General features: G+C 48.7%; 2 protein-coding genes across 5 annotated transcripts in view; one reads left to right on the plus strand and one right to left on the minus strand.

Annotated features, from left to right (window-relative positions):
* LOC105186384 (serine/threonine-protein phosphatase 4 regulatory subunit 1) overlaps positions 1-17,038 on the minus strand; it is a 137,595-nt gene extending 120,557 nt beyond the window's left edge. The window contains exons 1-3 of one of the 2 annotated variants that reach the window (XM_025302826.1): positions 16,973-17,038; positions 16,190-16,440; positions 16,059-16,103 (exon numbers count right to left, since the gene is read on the minus strand). In XM_025302826.1, coding sequence (XP_025158611.1) covers positions 16,059-16,103; positions 16,190-16,196 — 52 coding nt within the window. In that variant the 5' untranslated portion in view covers positions 16,197-16,440; positions 16,973-17,038. Of the gene's footprint in view, positions 1-15,387; positions 15,786-16,058; positions 16,104-16,189; positions 16,441-16,972 lie in introns of those variants that run through there. The other variant, XM_011146535.3, reaches the window with a different exon arrangement.
* A 613-nt stretch (positions 17,039-17,651) lies between these two features.
* Positions 17,652-22,770, plus strand: LOC105186383 (pyridoxal-dependent decarboxylase domain-containing protein 1). Of its 3 annotated transcripts, XM_011146529.2 has the most exons (10): positions 17,652-17,942; positions 18,082-18,297; positions 18,779-19,192; positions 19,613-19,894; positions 19,980-20,051; positions 20,300-20,536; positions 20,625-20,969; positions 21,302-21,587; positions 21,672-21,929; positions 22,005-22,770. In XM_011146529.2, exons 1-10 carry the CDS (start codon positions 17,877-17,879, stop codon positions 22,259-22,261), a joined length of 2,433 nt encoding a protein of 810 aa, XP_011144831.1. In that variant the 5' UTR covers positions 17,652-17,876; the 3' UTR covers positions 22,262-22,770. The 3 variants fall into 3 exon arrangements, with proteins under 3 accessions (XP_011144831.1, XP_011144832.1, XP_011144833.1); XM_011146530.3 differs by lacking the exons at positions 17,652-17,942; positions 18,082-18,297 and adding an exon at positions 18,304-18,586; XM_011146531.3 differs by lacking the exons at positions 17,652-17,942; positions 18,082-18,297 and adding an exon at positions 18,573-18,695.
* The last annotated feature ends 224 nt before the right edge of the window (positions 22,771-22,994 follow it).

The following is a 22,994-nucleotide window of genomic DNA, read 5'->3' on the forward strand; positions in this document are numbered from 1 at the left end:
GTGAGAGTCACCCTTGAGTTGGTTCGCGACTCGTGCAGGTTCTGCCACGTGCGAAATATCGCGACGAAAATATCGGGACGACAGATACGTATATTTTAATACGAGAGATGAACTCGCCGAGAGGGTCTCTAGATAGATTCATCGAGTGTACCCCGGGATTCAACGGAATCCGGCGCAACGCTCGCGTACTTTATCATAATTATCTACCCGTTTTCGTCAAACGTCAGAAAAATAGGAACAGCGCGATAAATGATGACACATTAGTCGGGAAATTCAGCAATAGCGAGTGCGTGTCTCTCTTTCACAGATTTCGAGTAGTCTCTCGTTTTCGAGCCCAGCCCAGACCCCAGCCTCTGCCACGTCGGTCGAGAGAAAAAATTAGCGGTGTCGAGGGGTCTTGTATTCTCGCGACGGAAAAATTCCGGATACTCCGCGAGGAAACCTCGAGATAGCCGTGCTCGCGGATCAAATCGGAGAATGCGTTGTGCATCGAGCCGCCCCTGCTGGGACTTCCTTCTCCGTACACACTCCGTACACGGCGTCATACACATCGCGAGTAATGCGAACCGGACGAAGGAAGTAGGGGAGGCTATATAGAAGAAGACGGAAGAAGGGGCAGTAGGATGAGGAGTAGCAGGAGGGAAGAGGAGGGGAAGGAGTTAAGGGAGCGCGAAAATGCAAGTGCGTGCGTGCATGCGTGCATGCTGCGTGCTAACGTGCGTGCGTGTGTACGATGCAGGAGGAAAGCATACTACGCGGCGAGCGAAGCGTCGGAAAGGCCGACTAGTATGGCCACGAAGGGATGGAAGAGAGAGAGAGAGAGAGAGAGAGAGAGAGAGAGAGAGAGAGAGAGAGAGAGAGAGAGAGCGTGTGTGTGTGGTGTGCGTGCGAGCGAGATCGCGAGAGAACATCAGATAAGAAAAGTCATCACGGTCACTGCGCGCGCCGCACTATGCCGTCATTCATTGATTGCATCGTGGAGAGCGCACGGTCTGTTGTGGCGAGCGTACGCTCCACGCCGTTAATGTTCGCCGCGGAGAGTAGAAGTAGCGAGGGAGCGAACAAACGAGCGCACGAAAAAGATAGAGACGACGGAGCGCGGAGAAACGGAGACGGAGGCGGGCGAGAAGAAAACGAGTCGGATAAGACAGGCGGGCGAAGAGGAAAGCACGTCGCTTACAATTACGTGCGGTTCGTTCGTTCGGCCTGGAGATTCTATAATCGGAAATTGCGACGTGAGAAATATCCGCCGAATTTTTCTCACCACCGCCATCGTCGTTGTATTCGCAGGAGTTCCTAAGTGAGCGAGCGAGCGAGCGAGAGAGAGAGAGAGAGAGAGAGAAACGAGACGCGGAGCTCGACGCAGCGCGAGCAAGCGAGCCGGGAGAAAAATTAATAAGCGAAAAACGATTTTTCGAATAACAGTCCCCGAGTACCGAGAACTCGCCTGTGCAAGAAGGAAAGAATGTCGAGAAAAAACATGCTTGTCGCGTGTGTTTGCGCAACCACGGCAAATATCCAGGGAAATGAGCGAGCGAGCGAGCGAGCGAGCGATGGCAGGGACGCGGAGGGAAGGAGAGGGGGCGGAGGAGGGAGTGGGAGATAAGTCATTATGGTCAATGTGCGTGGCCACGTCATACACGCCAGACAGTCATTCATTGATAGTATCATAGTATGGCCGAGCGTACGTTGCGCAGCTCGCGCGCGGCACGGTACGCACGTAAGCTCGCGTGGTAGTCACGGTAGAGAGAGAGAGAGAGAGAGAGACGTGACGACTACGCGTAAACGAGCGGGGAAGTACGGGAGCGATCGAAGACAAAGGAGAAAGTACTTTGTGCGCACGGCAAGAATGAATAGAGCGCGTAATCGCGGCTACCAGTCGCGGTACCAACGATGGTTTTACTGATTTACACACTCGCGGGGAGTTTCGGCGCGCGCGCGCGAGAGAGAGAGAGAGGGGGGGGAGAAGGAGAGCGAATATCAAATTTGGAAAATGGATGTGAGATACAGGAAGCATCGTTCTGGAAATAATTGCCGTACGCTTCGCTCCGAGGCAACTTGCTCGTGTAGAATACGTGATGAAACAGTGTGGTCTCTCTCTCTCTCTCTCTCTCTCTCTCTCTCTCTCTCTCTCTCTCTCTCTCTCTCTCTCTCTCTCGGTGGAAGAAAGATTACGATAGCCCTTATCTCGATGAACTTCAAAACGCATCCGGTACCCGAGAGGAGAAAATTTATCTCCCGATAATTATTAAAAAACACATTCTCCCAGTGAATACCGGACGCCTTGCGAAACTCATTTCGCTCCTCGAGTTGCGCTTTCGGCCGCGGATTTTAGGAGAGATTCTCGAGATGTGAGAAACATTAACGACGACAAGTCGGCCGAGGAGCCCGACGGAGCTTTTCGACGTAACTTTTCATCCGTGAATTATACTCGGTCGTTCTTATTTATGTAAAATTGTCACGTAAAATAATAACTGTCGAAAGCGCTGGTTGATTCATCGCTCGCGAAGGCTCGCCCGTGGCGAGCGATATATACGCTCTTCCGAGACGAGAGCACGTATAACCTCGCGTTATGGCGGAGAGGCCGGGCGGAAGAAAAGCGAAAACTAAAAGGCAAAGCGTAGGATGCGGGGCTGTGCGACTTTGATGCGCGTATTAGTGCACACGAATACGCAAGGAACGAGCGGAAAATGCGGAAAAATCGCAACTCGCGCTCGCGATATATATTATCCGCGATGCACGAACGCGCGCGCGGAATGCTACGCGGAACGAAGATACATTTCTACCGTGAAAGATCGCGTTAATTCTTTTCTATCTAGCGGTCTCGAATTAAAGACGGCAACGCGCTAAGCATCTGACCGCGGTTGATTCCGAATTGCCGAAATGCACGCATGTTTATACGTACACGTAATATCCTGAAAGTAATACCATTATAATATTATTCACTTTGCTCGGTTGTACTACCCAGATCCGAAATATTAATTGTTGTATCTCACTCAGACCTCAAGTATTACGATAACGAAGATAAGCTAGATGAAAAACGTTAAAGTTTCCTTGACGGCATTTTCTAAATTCCTCCGCGAGAGACTCCGCGCCCGGAAACGTGAGTGACAGGTTATTATTACTCGACCTGTGACTCCCTTCTTCGTACAGCGAGGATAATTTCTCCCAGGCCGAATTGTCGAGTGAATATTCTCATTCGGAATCGGAGAGTGAATATAACGTAGTCGCATAGGAACGAATTCGCTCTAATCGCCCGACATCCTCTCTCATTTATCTGGGTTAAGAATTAATTCTGGATTTGGGTTAAACATTCATACTTCTTGGAATTGAATCCAAGTGGCGGTATTTTCACTATCGCGCCGAGGGAATCTTCACTCGCGCTGAGTGAGACTTCACTTCACTTCGAGAGATTTAAAGAGTACATTCGAGCACAAAATCGATCGACAGAGTCGGCGATACGCGATAATGCACGAGTGCTGCTCGGCCAGTCGGTTAAAAAGCGGGCGCAAACGAAGACGACGACGACGACGACGACGATGACGACGAGTTGGGAGAAATGTTGCTCTAATTAAGCGACGTAAGTTTATTAAACCCCGAGCTTAAAATAGCGGGCGACGCATTACCCAAGAATGTAAGGGCAGTCCGGTTTTATTGCCGGTCGAGCCCTAAGATTAACTCGCACGAACCGTTTCGCTCGGTCGCCTGGAATTGCTCAGGCTCGCGCTCTCGCCAGAAACAATGTGTTCTCATTGATGAACGGAGAAACGACGCGAAATCGATGCGGCCGCTGTGTCTCGTGCGAGCGGGCCGAAAAATTAGAACTGAGCAATCGATCGTTCTCACGCCGCCGCTTATTTGGCCGCCCGTAAGGCGTACGTGTGTATATGTGTGTGTGTGTGTGTGTATATTATATCTATTCGCGAGTAAATGGAGGTAGAGACGGGCGGGGGGAGGGAGAACGATCGATTAGCAGTCGTGTCTGAAATTAGGTTGACCGAAGAACCACTAGAAATATCGGAGCGAAGACTCGAGGTGTGACGAGAACGTGGACGCGACGTGGAAACAGCGACGTGGCGACAACGCGAGGAGCAACGACGGTCATTTCGAATTCGTCGCATCCAAAAAGCAGGATTCACGCTTTTGGGATCGCGTCGGGTGATCGAGTCGATTCGATCCTAACGAGGAGCTCAATGCGATCCGTTCAACGTTATCGGTACTTCGACACGTCCATCGGCACACTACGGCGTCTCATTGAGTCCCGTGCGGAATGTAATCGATCAGATGAGGAAAATCAATCGTACGGCCAACAGACACGGTAGGCCGAGGAAACGAGATGAAATATGTACGAGCGTACCCGACTACATTTAATTACCGTATCTTTAGCGATTCAATCACCGGCTGTAGTACGATCTCTTTGATACGCCCGGCGAAAATCAGCGCGCGGCAGACGTGCTGTAATATTCATCCTGTTCTGATTCGTCGCGTTCTCGGCGATCTCGGGAGGCAGGCTGCTCCCTCGAGAATCGCACACGCGATATTTTATGCGAAAATCCCTCACAATAGAGTATTCCGAAGCGCATATATATATATATATATATATATATATATATATATACACGAAGCGCGTGTATACACGACACGACGGATTTTCCGAGCAATTCCAAATTTCTTTCTTCTCCGGACGCGACGGAATATCGCCGAGATGCAAACGTCGTCGAGGGCGTCGCGTCGTCGGGCTGCGAAAGTCATTAACTCGCGAGCAACGGGATAAGTCGTAATTTTGTCCTTTCTTTCAGTTCAGCCGCGTCTCAGAATTTTAAATTTAGTGTACGATTAGTGTGAAAAGCCGCGGGCAACATAACGTCCAATCGCGCGTCAGGTAAGAGGACATCGACTCCGAATCGTTTCGAGATCTCGTCTCTGCGCGGGTAAAGTACGCGCGACACGTTCACTCCTCTGGGAAAATAATTTGTAAACCGGCCCGCGATTTCCCGACAAGTCTTTTTCTCTTTAAAACGGCGAACGAAAAGACAGGCACTTTTAATACGCGTGGCGAGCATCGGAGCGCGAATCGACGTTGACGGCACAGTCGTCGAGAGAGGCATCAACGTGGAAGAGCCGCGACCACGAGGGTCAGGATTAAATATAACCGTGGCTCGAGCTATTTATAAAGATTAACTTGTTGGCGAGATAACGAAGGAGGAGATGGAGACAACGGCGCTAAATTGTCCCAACAATTGCGCGGGAACCGACGGATTCCGGGGCGGCGTTCCTCTCGCGCTGCTTCGAGCCTCGACCTCGTTCTCGTCTCAGTCACCGTCGATCGCGCATACATCCCGTGTCGAAATTTTACTTCTATATTAACCCCGTTCTGCCGAAGCTCGAGGGGCCAATGAAGATTCTCGACATTGCGCATTAAAAAAAGAAGAACAAAGACTGAATGCAAGTCCTTCCCTGCGGCAACGCGAATCGAGTGCGGAAAAGAAGATAGCAAATAGCATGAATCTGACACAATAGTTGTCAAAACATTTTCAATTTTTCACCACCAGCGTGACTAATTGCAGATTTGTATTCATGAATCGTTACACGATGTTGTTTGAATCCGTATTTGTTATACTGTATGAAGCAACTGCAGGCAATGATTGACGAATGGCCTAATCGGCCATTCATGAAGCTATAATTATTTGCCAAATACAAATCACTAATTAATGTATTGCGTTATTAGACATTTCGACTGTTATCTCAATTCTCACAACTCCTTCCTCTTCCTCCCTTCTGAGAATCTTTAAAGATACCCTTTCAGATCATATCGTAATTTCAACGTTAATAAAAAAATAATGCTCGCAGAAAAGAAAAATTATTATCCCATTTATTCTATCATTTACTCGCCTCGAGATGTTTCATTCGCTCGTCTCACGGACTCCACTCGCAGCCGAGAAAGTTACACAATCGATGCTGACTGTTGACCGAAGTGAAAAATAAATATCAAGTGCAGTTGGAATATCGAGATAATCAAGGACAATTCTTTCGCTCCATCTCAAAATGAGTTTCCGTTTCAGGAAATTTTGACGAGCAAACGCTTAATTCTCCGTACACTGTTCTCAGGTGCCGAAATCAGGCACCGGGCCCGCCGCTATTTGATTTATCCGGAAATCTCGTCATTTATTACGTTACCTGTATTAGCCGAAGTAGGTGTGACTCGTTAACGTGCACGCACGCGCGAGCCGCATTCTTACGTTTACGAGAAACCGTGCACCGTGGAGAGGCCGAGAAGCCGCTGGCGAGTCGTAAACGGATGTAACGTAATGTCCGGGGTAAGCGCGCGAGGCGCGGAAAAAGGAGAGCGAGACGTCGAAATGTTCGTCGATAAACACCGCCGTTCGCCGACGTGATGCGCTACTTGAGAAATACGGTGATACCGTCTCGCGCAGAGGAGCCCGATAACGTACGCGTTAGAAGAGGGCCGTCGTGCCGCGCTGCGCCGCCGTTACTCTATGGCGACGCGCACACACACACACACACACACGCACACGCACACGCGCGTGGGAGAGCAGCAGTCTGGAATTTTATTTACACTACGCATTCACACGTGGAACGTGTGGTATACGGGCGGGCCGTCCACGTGCGCGCCGAAAAAGACAGGAGGAATGTTGGACTCGTTCATTGAGGGCCACGTTTTACCACGTTTACCGCGCGCGATGCCTAACCGACCGGCCGACTGCACGTCAAGAAGGCAGAAGGAGGAGAGAGAGAGAGAGAGAGGAGGAGGAGGAACATCGGAGGCGCGGAAGCGAAGAGAGAAACGTCCCGCGCTGGCGTATAATCGCTGGCGGAAAAGTTGCGACCCTATTTTCCCGACGCATCAGCATTCGATAAGAGAGAATTTCTGCTGGCTCATTCTCGCGGGCGGGGTAAATTCTCTCCTACTGGACGCGTCTCGAAGTTCGACCTGCAAATTTCGACACGACGGAGTCGCATTCTCTTGCGACTGCTGACTGACTACGGGAGAAAAATGTACGAGTGCGAAATCATTTTCTTCCTAATTGCCTAATTTTCTACCGCGCCGATTCGTGTTTTTTTTTCTTCTCTCTTTTTTTTTTTTTTTGCAAAATATGGCGCCAATTATAAAATTTAACCTGAAAGCATGTGCGCGCGCGCATGTGTGCGCGTGAAATTTTGAATACAATAGCTTGCAATAATTTACGATAACATAACTCACGTTTACACCGACAGAATGCGCGCTATGAAAAACTCTCGATCTACAGGTGTTCAATTTTTACGGCTTGCGTCCGTTTTGAAGCTCGGTTTAAAGTGGAAAACACAACGGGTTAACCTCGTAACACTCTTCTCCTCCGCGGATCGGCGGCAGGCTCGCGCGCGCGCGCGCGCGCGCACGCGCGTGAGAAAGCAAAAAGCGAGAACACGAGGGAAGCGGAGAAATATTACGACATATTCCGTCGTTATCTCGTTTTTCCGTCTGCCCTCCCCCTCCTCGCCCGCGCCACTGAGAGCACCTGATAACACACCGGTCATACACGCGCGCGCCCGTCTACGATGGGCCTTCGCGTTTTATTTAAGAGCATCGCGCCGTTTTCTCGACCAGCTCTCTCCATTCCTAGCGCGAGATTTGATTGACGGAATTACCGGCCGCGAATCTCGGCAAACGAACCATCCGCATTGTAGAGACGCGCGTGCCTAAATTCGATAAATAAAAAATTGAAGAGAGATCGACAAAGTTGATAAAACGATAAATTCTCGTGCCGTATTCGGGACGGGGAGGATTTATAGAAACGGGGTCGCGGTCCCGAATCGACAGCGGAGGCCGTAGAGAGAAATGTCGCGGATCGCAAATTATCCGCGGCGGGGACTTCCGCGGAACGGATCCGCGCGAGATTCGCCGCGGCCTTTCGGTGGTTTTAGTTCCGATAAATGTCGAGGCACACCTTTGATCCGACTCGCTTTGAAGCTGAACGACCGAATGCTCAAAGGTGGGGAAGCGCGCGTCGATTTCATGGGGGCGGTTGTCCCAGTGCCCTTGTACGCGATGGAAAATTAGCGAGATTGTTCTCTCTCTCTCTCTCTCTCTCTCTCTCTCTCTCTCTCCCTCCCCCTCCCATCAGCTCCCACTCTGTCTCTTCCTCCGACCGAAAAAGGGAGGAAAGGTCCACGGTGGTGGTTTTCCATCGAACGTTGCGCGCCAAGGCCGTGCGAGTGACACAGGGGTTGGTGAAGGTGGAGGTGGAGGTGGAGGTGGAGGTGGTGGCGACGATGGTGGTAGTAGTAGTGGCGGCGGCGTCGGCGGCTCGGGGAGGCGCGGAGGGTGCGTTTACATCGAGCCTTTCCGTTTCCGGGATATCCATCGATCCCTCTGTCAGCGGTCCTCGTAACCCAATCAAAACTTTCCCCTTCGAGGCTTACCTCGCCGTGCCCGTCGCGATCGGCTAAAACGGATACATCGCGGTGCGGTCTCGCGCGTCCTTTCCCCGCGATACTTTCCCGCAAAGATCTCGAGATCTATGAATTTATAATGATCGGCGAGGGAATGTCATATAGTGCCGACGAATCCCCGGCAAATTCCAAGCACCAACGCCGAGCTGGTCTCGCGCCGCGGCGACGCTCGATACACCTCGCGAGGAGGAAGGAGAGACGACCTCGGTGTGTTTGCTTTTAATTTGTTTTCGGAAATTTTTCACCGCTGTCGATTCGACGCGGTGGATTTAGCGTCTTTTTCCAGCGTGCGCGGCGTGGAACCGAGGGGGATCTCCCGATGAGCGGGAGAACGCGATGACTTTGCAATTAGATCAGACGCTTGGCTCAGTGTGCTCGGTGATCGCGTAATAATTATTGCGCGAGTCTACCCGACATTTTCCAAAATGTGTTCTGATCAGTTTGGAAAAGTTCCCGATTTTTCACTGTCGATCTACTCTCGCGCTCGATTGCAGCGTCGCGAGCGCCCGATCTCGCGTCTCGCGATCTGAGCCGCGGTCTAATTAACCGAGCGAATCGCGTCTACGCGCCTAGATCTCGCCTACGAGCAACGTAAATTTTTAAAGAAAATTCTGCAAGGAGGCAAATTTTCAGGAAAATTTTCTTTACGATTCCGCAAGGGGCAGGCAACGATCGTGTTACGACTTGCAGCTGTGGCAAGCGACGTTGGCTACCGCGGGCAGACTCGTCGCACGATTTCCACCTCCGTGGCGAACGAGGCTCGAGACAATATCGGCGCGACTCCTAAACGGGAATTCTTTCGTTTGCGGAAGCGAGGTGGAAGAGCAGAAGAGAAGGCGCGTCGTCATCGCGGCGGCGATGTTCTTCGCGTTTCTCCCGGAGATCGATCCGCGCGACAGAACGCGGAAGCGTTCTACCAGAAAGGATGCCGTTCGGTTCGCCACTTGTCATCGTTCTCGTCCGTCCGATCGCGAGTCCCCCACGAGGATTGTATAATTTCTCGCCCGTTATATCTTTCACAAGGAACTACTCGGAGGGAACAGGATATCGCGTCTCCTCTGCGAGGCGAAATACACCGTGTTGTTACACCGTGAAAAAAGGATCGATCGAAACAACCCGATGGATCGGGTTAAACGAACTCAATTTCACGGTTGTATGTGGCGCGAAACCGACTGCTTCGCCGGCATTTTGGTTTCTCCATTTTTCTCTCGTTGCAAAACAGCTTCGGAAACACCGCGTGACGTGTAACGCCACGCGTTTCGTTCCACTAAACTTTTGTCTCCAGTGTGCGATTTCATCGGCAACTAATAAAATGTAACATCGACAAACGATAAGGACACTCGCTCTCCCGCGATCGGTAAAACCGTCGCCTCGTCGATGGCGCTGGCGCGATCTTGGAAATAGACCTCCAACTCCGTAAGATCTTTTTTCGTCGGTGGTATCTCGAATTAGGTAAATGCACCGCGTGGCGAGCGACGAAGAAAGCCGAAGAAAGAAGTATCGGCCGATCGATCGGCGCGCAAAGCACAACGCGACGGAATAACCGGATCGAGGGGGAAGAGAGGAGACGCGGAAAAAAATACGCTGGCAGACCTGGCGAGGGGAGGTTCAGCGGCGGGAGATGGACAGGAACGGAGCTCACGCCTGTTTCTCCTCGTTCGTTAGTCACGGCTTCGTCTTTATGAATGGGTGCGCTCTCGTGGCTTACGAGAAATCGTACTATCTTCGCCCGACCGACGGTTTCGATCCTTCTCTCGCTCGCTCGCTCGCTCTCTCCCTCTCTCCCTCTCCGCAACAGGGTGTCGGGCAACGTCCTCCTTAGGGGATACGTGTCGCGGGACTCTCGCACTATTCCAGTCAGAATGGGAGACGGTCGGGGAATCGATATTTCTCACAATTCTCACCGAGTCGACCGAGCTGCCGAGCGACTGTACCTCGAAACGGGCGAATTCGGGCCATCGTTGACGCGTCGCGGAAAGAAACGGCGAAAATCCGTCGAGTTGGGAGCTGCGATGGGTCGAGAGATATGGGTCGCGAAACTATCAATTCGAAGGACGAAAGGCTCGTTCGCACGGACGAATCCATTATCGTTTGATACGCGATGTATCTCGCGCGCATTCGCGGCAAGCGAAGTCGGACTCGTAAAGTGCAAAATCCGCCGCCGTTCGACGAGCGTTCCCGGTAAAGGCAGCAAATATCGGTACCCGCGTATCGGACAAATTTCACTGGAAATCAGGTGGTCGTATCTAGCAACGTCTACACGTCGTTAGCACCGCATGAAAATGAGAACGCACGCAGTTTTCTTTTTTCTGACAGGACTGATAAGCACGAAGCAGGCGTATCCAGTTTGCGTTTACGTGCGTTTCACCTTCAGCGCGAGTTTGATTTCTATTTCGCGAAAGACACCCTGTGTGTGTGTGTGTGTGTGTGTGTGTGTGTGTGGGTCGCATTCTCTCCCAAGGCAAGGGCGCGGTCAATTCAGCGGGACTTTGCTTTATCGCGACTACGGCCGAAAGAAAGACGAACGTGCATTATGTACGAAGAGTAAGAGACGTTAACCCTAGATGCGCATGAGCCCCCGCACACGATCGTTAAATCTATACCGCGAGCTGAAAGATGCCGAAATAAAGGCGCGGAACTTGCCGTCTTAAAAAAAAAATATGGCGAACGCCCGCGCGGCGCTATATTTTGGGTTAGGATATCTCACATTCCGAAGGGTACACTTCTCAAGTTCGCGGAAACCAACGCGCTCGCTTCAATCGTCCGTACGGTTTCAACGAAGAAGAAAAATCTCAAGTGGCTAGGACCGCTTGTGATGGGGAAGAGGTTAGATTTTGCGTCGAATTCTCATGCGCTTCGATCATAAGCACAAGCATAAAAAAGCAGGACAAAGTGTTTATCGCTTATATTGTCTGCACGTCCAACGTCGAACACTTTGGCCTGTTGGGAGAACCGCGCGTTCCCTACCACGGGAAGAACAGAAAGGGTGAACCTGCGCAAATGTGAGTGTGTGTGTGTGTGTGTGAGAGAAAGAGAGAGAGAGAGAGAGAGAGCGCCAGGGAACGGAGAAGAAGAGAGGGTGGAAGAGACGAGGCACGGCTACGGGAGGAGATGAGGGAGAGATCGGAATGGTATTCGAGGAATGTCATGTAATAATCGGCCGCCATTCGACCGTTCCTTTCGACGATAGGCGGCGCCACCTCTCGGTTCGTCTCGGCTCGCTTCAGCTCAGCTCGACCGTGGCGACGGAGAAACGAACTCAATGTTGACATATCCTAGTTTTATCTAGTTCATAATCATTTCCGTTTAACCAGTTCAGAAACGGCGACACATATACACTCGCGCGTTTATCTTATTTAAAAAGTGTACGTTTGCGTTCCGCACGATAGAAAGAAACTCACCAACGATTTCAGGCGTATCTCGAAACATATTTTTATTTGGAAATCTCTAAAATCTGTCCCGCTAGAAATTCAATAAAGAAATTGTGTCTTCGAAAATACTAATTTTAAAATAGTTTTAAATTCGATAATTAAGCAAAAGAAAAAAAAATCGGGAAGTCGATGGAGTTACGGTCAAGCATCTCGTGTACACTCTGGAAACCAATGACAATTGATTTTTTTAATTATATTAAAAATAATATAATAAACTTTTCTCGCGAACAAGTGTCGACTACGACACGAATCTACCGCGGGACGCCGAGGGAAATAAAGAACGAGCGAAAAAAGTAGTACACAAACGCGTCGCGAAGTTCGTCTCGAAAGGGTGACGGAGAGAAAGAGAGAAAGAGAGAGAGAGAGAGTCCGGTTTTGCGATTTGACGGGATGTCTACTCGCGTACTTAGCTAGTCTCGAATGCGAATTTAATAAGGTGAATAAATCATTTTAATGTAACGCGCCCATACACATAGTCAAAGAAGGGCGACGGCCGGCCGAAAGAATAGAAAAGACCGACGCGCCTGAGAAAAAGAGAGAGAAAGAAGAAAGAGAGGGCAAGGGGTGGAAGGGCGAGGGAAGAAAACTGGTATTTTTGTGTTGAACACGTCAAGGGGTGCGTTTCGTGTTGCGATCATAAAAGCCGTGGTAACCCCCCCCCCCCCCGACTGCGTCTAGACGACGGTGTAGTCTTCCTATCAAAAACAGACCACCGAACCGAAAAGACTGAAAGGGCAAGGAACTTCACGCAATGTCAAGAAATTAAAGTTTCTCTATACATTCGTCTATACTCGTTTTATACCACGCACACTTCCTCCCTCCCCGTGAGTGCTCAGGTCGGATAAAGTCGGCGAAAGAAAATGATATTCCATCCGGCGAGACGCTCGAAAGCAGCACTTATAAAAACTTCATGAATGATATTAAAAAGAAAAATGACGGGCGAATTATAGAATCGCGTCGGGACGAACAAGATAAATGGGAAAGCTCGCATTATTGCGTATCAACGCGCTGTTCAAACTTGCTTCTCATTGTTTCATGATTTTCCCGCTTAGATATCGTTCATTTGTCGCGTCCCTGCAGTACTGACAATTGACTCACACATTCATCTGTATACTTTTCTATATTTATAATCTATAATGAGAATATATATATTCCCATTGCGTTGCTTGCAGTCGCGCTACTATTTCTCTAAACGGTTCCAATTTTCCTCGAAACGTGAAATTCGGAGAATCAATGACTGTCAAAGAGTCAACTCACACTTTTATCTCTTACTTTCCATCTAGGTAGAATTTATAAGTTTCTTCGCAATCACTGTTCCATAAATGTTTAACCGATAACTGTCGGCTCGATATGTGTCATCACACATTTTATATGATCACGTCTGCACGCAACGACACGTACCAAACCGACAAACATCGATAAGCGTATGGAGAATACAGCCCGTAGCATCTCGCCGAAACAAAATACTGATACGCCAAATAGAATAATTAGCCGCAAACGATTGTGAAAACTAGGCCTAAGGATGCTTTTTATTGATGCTCGAGAAACGCCTAATGCGCTAGCTGCTGTCTCTCACAGCCAGTCACCAAATAAATTTGCATAATCGTGATCGATTACTGGCAGTTGCCTATGGCGGCCATGGTCATTGTCGCGCGATATTAGAATAACTTTTGAAAAATGTCACATATTTCGCCAGCTGAGTCGATAAAAAAGATTTTAGGCACGCGCGATGATTGACACGCATTACTTTCGAATATGTCGCGTCAATTGATATAAACGCTATTTGTAATTATGAGCAACTGGGCGCGCGAAATATACACGGTTAAATTTGTCCTCGAAGGGATACATTCACGTTGAAAATTAAATCGTTTCGTATCATTGCAAACATCATGATGAAGTTCGATGTTACGCGCGCACGCGTTAACGCCTGATACGTATTCGATGTATGACGACAAATACTTGCTGTGACGAGCCGTTGAAAACGAGATATTCTCCCGATCGCCTCGATCCAAATATGTTTGTGCTCGGGCAACAGAAGGTTACCGATTCGAATGCTTCTCTAGACAAGGCTTAGAAATATAAACGAGCGCGACTGATAAACACTCTCGGAGTGAGGAATGCGAGATAAAGTCCGGGCTAGGGCCAGCTTATCCAGAAAGAACGGAAGAGATATCCGCGAGGATGACGGAAAAACGCTGAAGAAGGAGCGGAGATAAATTTGTGTGTACAGGTCTCTCGGAGTGGAACGAACTCCGTCGTCGTTCGGCTTGGAATTTGTCTCGCGTGTAATCGCGTGAGAAAAATTATTCCTGCGTCGTATGCGAAACCGTAGTCTATGGGAGCCCCGAGTCTGGGAAGGAGGACGACGTTTTCGGTTTTCGAGCCGACGAACGCGGACGGGGGACTCTCTATCTCTCTCTCTCTCGTCCCTCTCTCCCCCTCTTTCTCTCTCTCTCTCGGACGGTTTTCTGGGAACCGCCGGGAGAACCTACGGCATGGTACGCCCCTACTTACGACAGATGGCACTCGCAAATAGACGATAGAAGAGGAACCCGAGATCAGTAACCCCGATAGGGGAAGGAACCGCGCGCGCTAACTGCTCGTTTTCTTTAATCTTTCAAGATGCCGCCACTTTTCGACTGACTCGACCTTCGGTCTCGGCTCTGCCTTGCGTTCTGAACGCACACCGTATACTCTAGACGCCGGCCAACGGTTATTACGGACGTTATAACGACGTCCGTACGCAGCCGGCGTAACAATCCGACACCCTACGGCCGATTCTTACTTACAAATCGCGCGTTCGGCTACACATTGAGCAGAGATGCGAAAACGCGATGTGAATTCTTTCCTTGTAAACACTCCGGCTTCGATGCCGCAGGATACGCGTGTAAATGAGACCTTCGTGTCTCACGGCGCGCACGGTACGACGACCGACGCGAGGATACGTCCCTGGTCTCTCTCGGTCTCTCTCTCTCTCTCTCTCTCTCGAACATCGGACATTCGACACCTCGTGCATCGCGGTCGTCGTCGTGCTCTCGACTGCGTCGTTCTGGGATCGTATTCTGGACACAGCGAGCGCTAAAGGTATTCTTCTGATCCTCGAGCCGAAACAATGTTATACGTGAGGCGTTCGCCCGAGAGAAACGCGACTCGAATTCGGCCGATTACAGTTCAACGCCGAACGAGTATCCAGAATAAGACCTTTGGAGTAGCCGAATGAAACGATAGATTATCACGTTCTCGCGATGCAAGCCGCGCAAATGTTTGCATCGACAGTCGCAGTAAATATCGTCGGGTGAGTCAACGACGAGATCGATGATCTCTCTCTCTCTCTTTCTCTCTCTCTCTCTCTCTCTCTCTCTCTCTCTCTCTCTCTCTCTCTCTCTCTCTCGTCGATCAGACCGCCGCGTTTCGGCGGCGATTCCTGGTCGCATCGATTCGCTCGTCGGCGCGACGAAGACGAGAAAGACGAGGAGGTCGACGACGGGGGAAGGACAGTACTTACGCGACACAAACGCATGCCTTCTCTCGCCGATCGCTTCTCTTTTCCTTTTTTTTTCTCTCTCCTCTCGCACGACCGAGATAAACACAGCGCGCGACGCGTCGCGTGGCGCCCCCTGACTGCCAGAACCGCCCAGTGCCGGAGCGCGCTTCTACACGTCTCGGCCGCGCGCGTGCCGAGTGCTATACTGCGTGACAACCGCCTTATGAGCGCCAGGGCGCCGACGTTTCTCTCGCGCGGTGTGTCGACTTAACCTCCAAAGTCTCGCGGCGAGGGGCCGTGAGAGTAACGGCGAGACGACGTCGTCGCGCGCGCGCGCGCGCGCGCTCGCGGCACCATCGCTGTCGCGTGCTGCACGACTCGTGTGATGCGCGAGTATACGCGTACCCACGTACGTACATACGTACATATGCACGCATGCACGCACGCACGCATGCACGTACGCACGCAACACGCAAGCACATGTGCATGTGCGCGTGCACGCCCGTGTGCACGCATCGAGTCCGAAATGAACAGCCGGAGCATGCCGACGTTAGCGGATGCCGAGAATATGTACGCAACCCTAGTCGAGAGCAGAGTCGAGCGAACTGAGCTAGCTATCGTTGTCGTGCGCGCGCGACGACACCATCAGCCTCGTCGTAAAGTATGCACGCATTCATGCTCATGGTACTCACCCTCTTCCGAGCCTTCTAGATCCTCTTTCTGGATGTAGGATATATCTGAAACCGAGAAACACTGCGAATTAGCGGATAATCACTCGTGTTTTTTCGGAGCAGTCTCGTCCCGTCCACAGTCACTCACTCACCCGCCATCTTGTAACAAACTGCGGCGCTCTCGCGCGGCCACGCGCCCAACTAGTCGCGCGAATCGATGTGTCGCGTTCTCCCCGAGTCGATTCGCTCGACAGGTATCGATAGTGCGGGGGGGCCATCCGCGTCGCACGTTTGTCGTACTACGTGCGGCCAACGGGACAGGGGAAGAAAGAGGGAGAGAGATGATCCAGAAGATTCGTCGACACAGTTTCGTGGAAATTCTTCTCCGACCAGACGAGAAAGCCTGGAAACATGGAGATTTGAATTCCGTATTGTTACGATGCGATGAATGCGCGATTTTTTTTTCAGTATACTCATGACGAAAAAGATTCTCTGAGCAATATTATTCAAATGGAGAAAATGAGACGATAAAATTTTAAAGCGATTGAGCACCCGAATTTTCTTTATGGGAACCGTTGTACCCATTTCTCAAGATATTCGCCGTTTCGCAAAGGATCGATTGAAAACAATTTTCAAAATATTACGTAAAATGCGAGTCTTATATTTATATACGAGTATTTTCTCGCGCAAATGTGTGAGTGTACCGCGATACATGTACATGTCTCTTTGATCGATAGAATTTTCGCCAGGTTGGTCAAGAGAGAGAGAGAGAGAGAGAGAGAGAGAGAGAGAGAGAGAGAGAGAGAGAGAGAGAGAGAGAGAGAGAGAGAGAGAGAGGGAGAGAAGGAGAGAGGGAGAGAGATGTGGTGGAGTATATCGCACAGGGTATTTTTATGAGAGACATTACAATATTTATATTTTTATATATATTTTACCTGAATGAGGACATTTTCCGGTAAATAAATTGCCATCCTCTTCGCATGACTTCGTACGTTAACGATATCACCGACGAGATATTAATAAAGACCGTTAGTCTTACGAATCTAGAATACCAGAGAAATCTCGCTGGCGCTAACGCCCTCTTAGGAATATCGTGGCTGGAATATGAAGCTGTAGCTCGCAACGTGACAAACTTACAGTAATGATAACATCTACACGATATTTTTGTATCATCGGTAATTTGTAGTCTCGTCATGGTAACGGAAATACAATATGATACAAATGTTCGTATTATCTTCAGCGTAGCTAAAACAGTCGATACGGTCGTCACTCTTGAATTACCGTCGGGAACCTCAGGGCTCCTTTTTGCCAATACGAAAATTTACCCAGGGCTGACAGTCAGTCTTCAGCGTTACCTCGTCGGTGGCCCCTGCACTGCAGTTTCCACTGTAGATGTTGAACCGGTACCGCCACTGAAGTGCGCAGATCGCACAAACGATATTTTGTGTCCGTTTCCTCCCAGAGGGCGTGTCGAGAAGAACGCGCGTCGCGCGAATCCCTCGCGGCATCACATATATAACCACTCTCTCAGGATTCTCTCCGCGCACGAATTGACCAAACAGCGCTGCAGCAGCTCGAAGTACCGTCGCAAGTGCTCGTGGAGCCCCCTGCCACACCGAGTGCGTCCGCGCGATTCTCCGCAACAGGAGAGTCGCGAGAAGCCAGTGAACCCCACTTTGCACTTCGCTTCGGACCGATCTGTCGATTACACGGAAATATTCGGAGCGAGCGCCTAGCCGGACGCGCGAGAGAGACCGCGATCGATTCGCCTCGGCAGAGGCGAATGAACGCGCGCGACGCTCGGCTACGTTACTGCCGGCCACGACGACTACTGCCACGATGGCCGAGGAAGTTGACACAAACGATAACGCGGCGATGGAAAGTCTAGTGCAAACCCTGCTGGAGGTGCGTGTCGGCGTGCGATTAATTGGCGACGCGCGGCCGCGCATCGTCTGCGCAACAATCGGCACAGTACGAGCGAGCGGCCGCGCGCCTACGACGTAGTGCTGGGAAGCGGTGAGAATTTTTCGGACGATTTTGACAGGTCAGTGCCGGAGAAGGCGACCCTTCCACGCTCAACGAAGTGGGCGCGCTGCAGTTTCAGGCGTCGCAAGTGATCTCGCGGCTGGAACAGGCGGTGGAGCGAGCTGCCGAAGGCGCTGCTGACAGCGGCGCCGGCGGCGATGGCAGCACGTGGAACAATCCCTCGGGATTCCTGTCGCAGCCGAAAAAACCGGACGAAATATTGGCGCTGATACAGGTGAGCGGTGCTGCGCCACGCCGAGAGGCCATTGGGGGCGTGTGATTGGTCGCGGCGGCAGCGCAACAACCGCGATAATTACATGTCACGTGGTCGCGCGGTGAGTTTGTAGTGTTGTGTCGCGCGCGCGCGCGCGTATCGTGGGACGACGCAGCTGATGTGTCGCGGCGTGTAATGAATATGAATTTCAGCCTTAGCTCGTCACGTCTGACCCTCGTATCATTCAGATCACGAATGACGCTCCCCAGTTGGTTTGTTCTGCTGTTACATGGTTAAAGATATCACGCAGGTGTGTGAAGATGCACGATTATGAAGAATGACAGTTTTTGGCAGAAAAATTTCTCATGATCACTGATACTTTCAATTAGAATCGAGCTGTCGCAGAGAGGATGAGCTTTGTATGGAAGCTTTCCAGCGAGCAGCACAGTTGACACAGCTGCGAGTTAATTGGATTAATTATAATTATTTTTCTGCTGTATAGGATTTAGTACTTCACGAAGATGCACCGCAATCAGCAGAAGCTGATTCTACAGACACACCAGCCAACCAAGTTACCGCACTACCAATTTTAACTGAGGCAGCGAAATTAGCCTTGGTCACGCATACTGTCTCAGCTTACGCTGTAGCATTACCAAAATCACACGCGCAAAAACTTGCTGGTCGTCTAGCGGCCGATACGACGAGATGGCTCAGCCACATCTTTCGCTTCGTCGATTGCGCGTCGTCCTTCCACGAGGATCACTTAGAAGGGTTGATCAGAGTGACGAGATTGGCCCTACACCGAAAGTATCCCAGGTACATGGAGGAGGGCTTTACCGCACTTGCATCTATGCCCCCCTTGATTTACAGCTCCGTTGCTGCACCCTTGGGTGTTGTCCAGCATCTGTGCAGACAGGTAATATTGTTATTCGTTCTTTTCCCTTTTAACATTGATAATAACTTTTTTTAAAACTGATGACTCTTTTTAACAAAAGTCCCGAGTCACTGTAAGAAAATACAGCACTGAATATATATACTGTTAAATTAAATTCCACTTTCATTAAATCTTAATGAAAGAATTATTTTAGTTCTTTACGAAAAATAGCATAAAATTGGTGTTACATGTTAATTTCTTTTTCCGAGAAGTTTATATTTGTTAATCATTATTTATTATTAAAAATATATATTGTTATCCATTAATCTATATTAATCTCAGTTTTCTTTTTTTTTTGTCTTACGTAGTATGCTGCATGTAGAAAATTGTAAGAGGAAAATTCAGAAACTACTAGCTGAAGTTTTAAAGAGAGAACATCAAAAATTTTTTATGTTTCCGCAGCTCTCATTACCGCTTCATTGCATAAGACCAATCCCGCATAATACCATGTTCGGTTCGAGGCATACTATGGACATCTCAGCATTGGAACGACGTTTAGCGGAAGATACGCAATCGAATAATGTAACGCCGTTGTTGGTATTGGCCGAGGCTGGCTCAGTATTAACAGGCCATTGCGACAACATTACGCGATTACGAGCGATATGCGACAAGTACAATGTCTGGTTGCATCTCAGAGGACATTCATTAGCCGCACTTGTATTGAACAATTCGGCGAAGGATTTGGTAATTTTCCTCGTTAATTGAATTTAATCTCCTCCCATATTTATCGGGAGTCATTGAAAACTTTAAAAAAATCTCTATCTTATAGCCGTCGAAGATAGCGGACAGCATTACGTTACCACTCGGAGTTTGGTTGGGTATACCTTCACTACCGGTGGTTGTATCCTTTTACGATCGACTAGATGTACTTAAGACTGTAAAATAATTATAATACAAAAAAAATTATAAACAATAATTATAATATAAAGATAAGTCATAATAATGTTTACATTATACATTAAAAGGAATACTAATATTTTATATATCATATATATTCTTCTCTTAGGACGTTCAATAGGCTTTTCTTTCTAATCGATACATCAATACCAATCGATCGCTTCTTCAATTTTCTTTAACTCTCACTTATAGACATTGTACAGATTAGCGGATATCAAAGGGGGCAGGCCTACTCCCAGAGATACCACGTTATCTCTGGTTTCAGGATTGTTGGCAGATTCGTTATCAAGACGTTTACCGACCTTGCCCTTGTGGGCTGTTTTGCAGATCTTAGGTCGAGACGGTGTGCATAACCGATTCAAAAGATGTTTCTTGGCTGTGGAGGAATTGTACAATAAAATTAAAGGATTCCCTTGTATTAGAATATTGGTAAGTCTTTACACAGTACTTGTGACGCACGTATGACGGACGATGCTGATTATCGAGACACACCTTCCTCCTATTTTTACTTCTTCAGAGTCAATCGCCAGGCAGTGAAACGGAATCTTACACGATAAATGAGTATCTGGCGAATCCTGTAAACAATCTACAGTTATTCGAGGTAGTGGCGAGCGCGTTAGTTTTCCAATTTGTATCCGCGAATAAGGGTCTTCAGACCATGGAACGTGTAATACCCTATTACGACAAGTTAAACTCCTGGTTAGGGCAGATTCTTCAAAGGGACATTGATAATGTACAAATAGAGCTTTGTGATATAGAACAATGCGGTGTAGCGATCCGTATATGCCCATTAGAGAACCCCGATCGGCCGCCAGCGACCGAGGATATAGATAATCTGGTAACTTGTCTTCAACAACAAATAGTAAGTACACTCTTCCTCGCATCGAGCTGTAACCTCACCGAACGTGTATGACGATAAATGTGATAATTCTTATTAATCGACTCTACAGATAATTTACACTATTGCTTTTAATTCCTTTATACTTATGTAAATATTGCAATTTATAAAATTATTATTTATATATCACTGTATCACTGAATAATGTTTCTGATTAATTTATACCGTTAAGCTTCCGAGCTGCATTTAACGTCAACATGATACAAATTATATATGTATATAAGCACACAATTATTGCAATTATCAGTACATTGATAAACGAGCCATCAATGATTTCGCAATTTCATGGAATACAGGAAATATTGATAGCCACAGTGGAGCATAAGAATACGTTCGTGCGTTTAGTCATGGAGAACGATTCTTTACATTTGGTAGAAATGCCAGGTTGGGCGGGTCTGGGAGGCGTGCGTTACGCTCCACCTACATGGATTCACGTGATGACCGATCAGACGAAAGAGGAATTAAATAGACTGAACACGCAGCTGGTCGAGACTCTACGCAGCACCGACGCTGCGTTTTCTCTCGGGGAAGGCGCGGATGGTCTCGCGTGCGTGCGATTTGGCATGGTAACGCAAGATACGGGTGAGAGCGCGTTGTCAAGCGTAGTCGTGATATCACGTGAATATCCTGCGTATTCATCAAACGTTACTCTGTATTACTCTGCAGACGTGGCTGAACTGTTGTCTTTAGTCTTGCAAGTCGGCCAAGAAGTGGAAGCTAGCTCCAAAATGTTGGACACTATATCCGAAGTAGTGAAAAGAGGAATCGAGACGGCGCAAATCGACTTGGAGAGAGAAAACGCAGAGAAGCTGTGGCAAGAAGGTATCCTCCGACATGTCCCCGTAGTAGGGACATTCGTTAATTGGTGGAGTCCTCCTTCCAAGGAGACAGGCGTTCGTGGCCGTAGTCTAAATCTGCAAGCTGGTGAGTGTAGATAGTTTCAGCATCTTGTTCCTAGTAGCTGTAATATATACACTGTGTCGTTTTCCATTGAACCAGGTGTCGTGGAGAGTACCGAGAATATTTACAAATATCACATGCAGTTGCAACCAAATTTCACAAACAGCAACGGTTCCGGCGCTAGAACGCCGCCGCAGCCGTTGGTGCAAACACCGGTCGGCGCTAGCAGTCAGAGTCAGAGCCACAGTCGATCGTCTAGCCATTCTAGCCTGCAGAGCGGTAAGAGTATGCCTCTGATAAGCAATGCCAATTCCCAGCATCAAGTGAAGGAAGAACCCGGCCCGGTCAAGTCGTAGTAAACATTGCATCCACATTGCCATTGCACCGAGAGCACATTGTTCTCGAGTGATTGAATGTGGCACAAGAGCGGTGCTTTGACGTGAATATTGAGGAACGCTTTTCTTTCTAGCAGATATTCTTTACATTTGCAAGGAGCGTTAAATTGTAACTCGTGCATAGCAAGAATCGTGCTGCAGGCGTACCGAATGTCGTGAAACGTGCCTCAGTTTAATTTTTCCTTGCCATTCACTAACACTTTTCGCCGAGCGTTTCTCTCCTCCTCGAAGACGTTCACTTTTATGTATTTAGAATGCGTCTCTCCCGAGCGATCTCTTTTTTCGCATGAAGTTTTATCGAGCTGAGCAATTCCAAAGCGATCGCGACTTAATATCATGGGGTGGTCCATGTACTTATTAGACTGATTCAATTGTTGCTTTTGCGATAAGTTACATACAAGTAAATAACAACTTGACACTGAAATACCTCTCGCAGCACAATAGTCAGAATAAAATTCCTTCTTAAATTGTTATCACTTTCTTTGTCTTGTTAATATTCATTCGCCTGTACAGCGATTTTTAAAAAGCGTACCATAATATTACGCGAAACTTTACAATAAATAGTTTTATTGTGACATACTCATTCATGTGCTTATGTAGTGAATGAAATTATTTATTGCCAAAAGATTACGTGTATTATAGTGCGCTATTGCTAGTATACAATCCCGGCAACGTGGACAGCTTCTCTCTTCAC

The sequence above is a fragment of the Harpegnathos saltator genome, unplaced genomic scaffold, assembly GCF_003227715.2.
Source record: "Harpegnathos saltator strain DR-91 unplaced genomic scaffold, Hsal_v8.6 scaffold515, whole genome shotgun sequence".
NCBI lineage: Eukaryota > Metazoa > Arthropoda > Insecta > Hymenoptera > Formicidae > Harpegnathos > Harpegnathos saltator.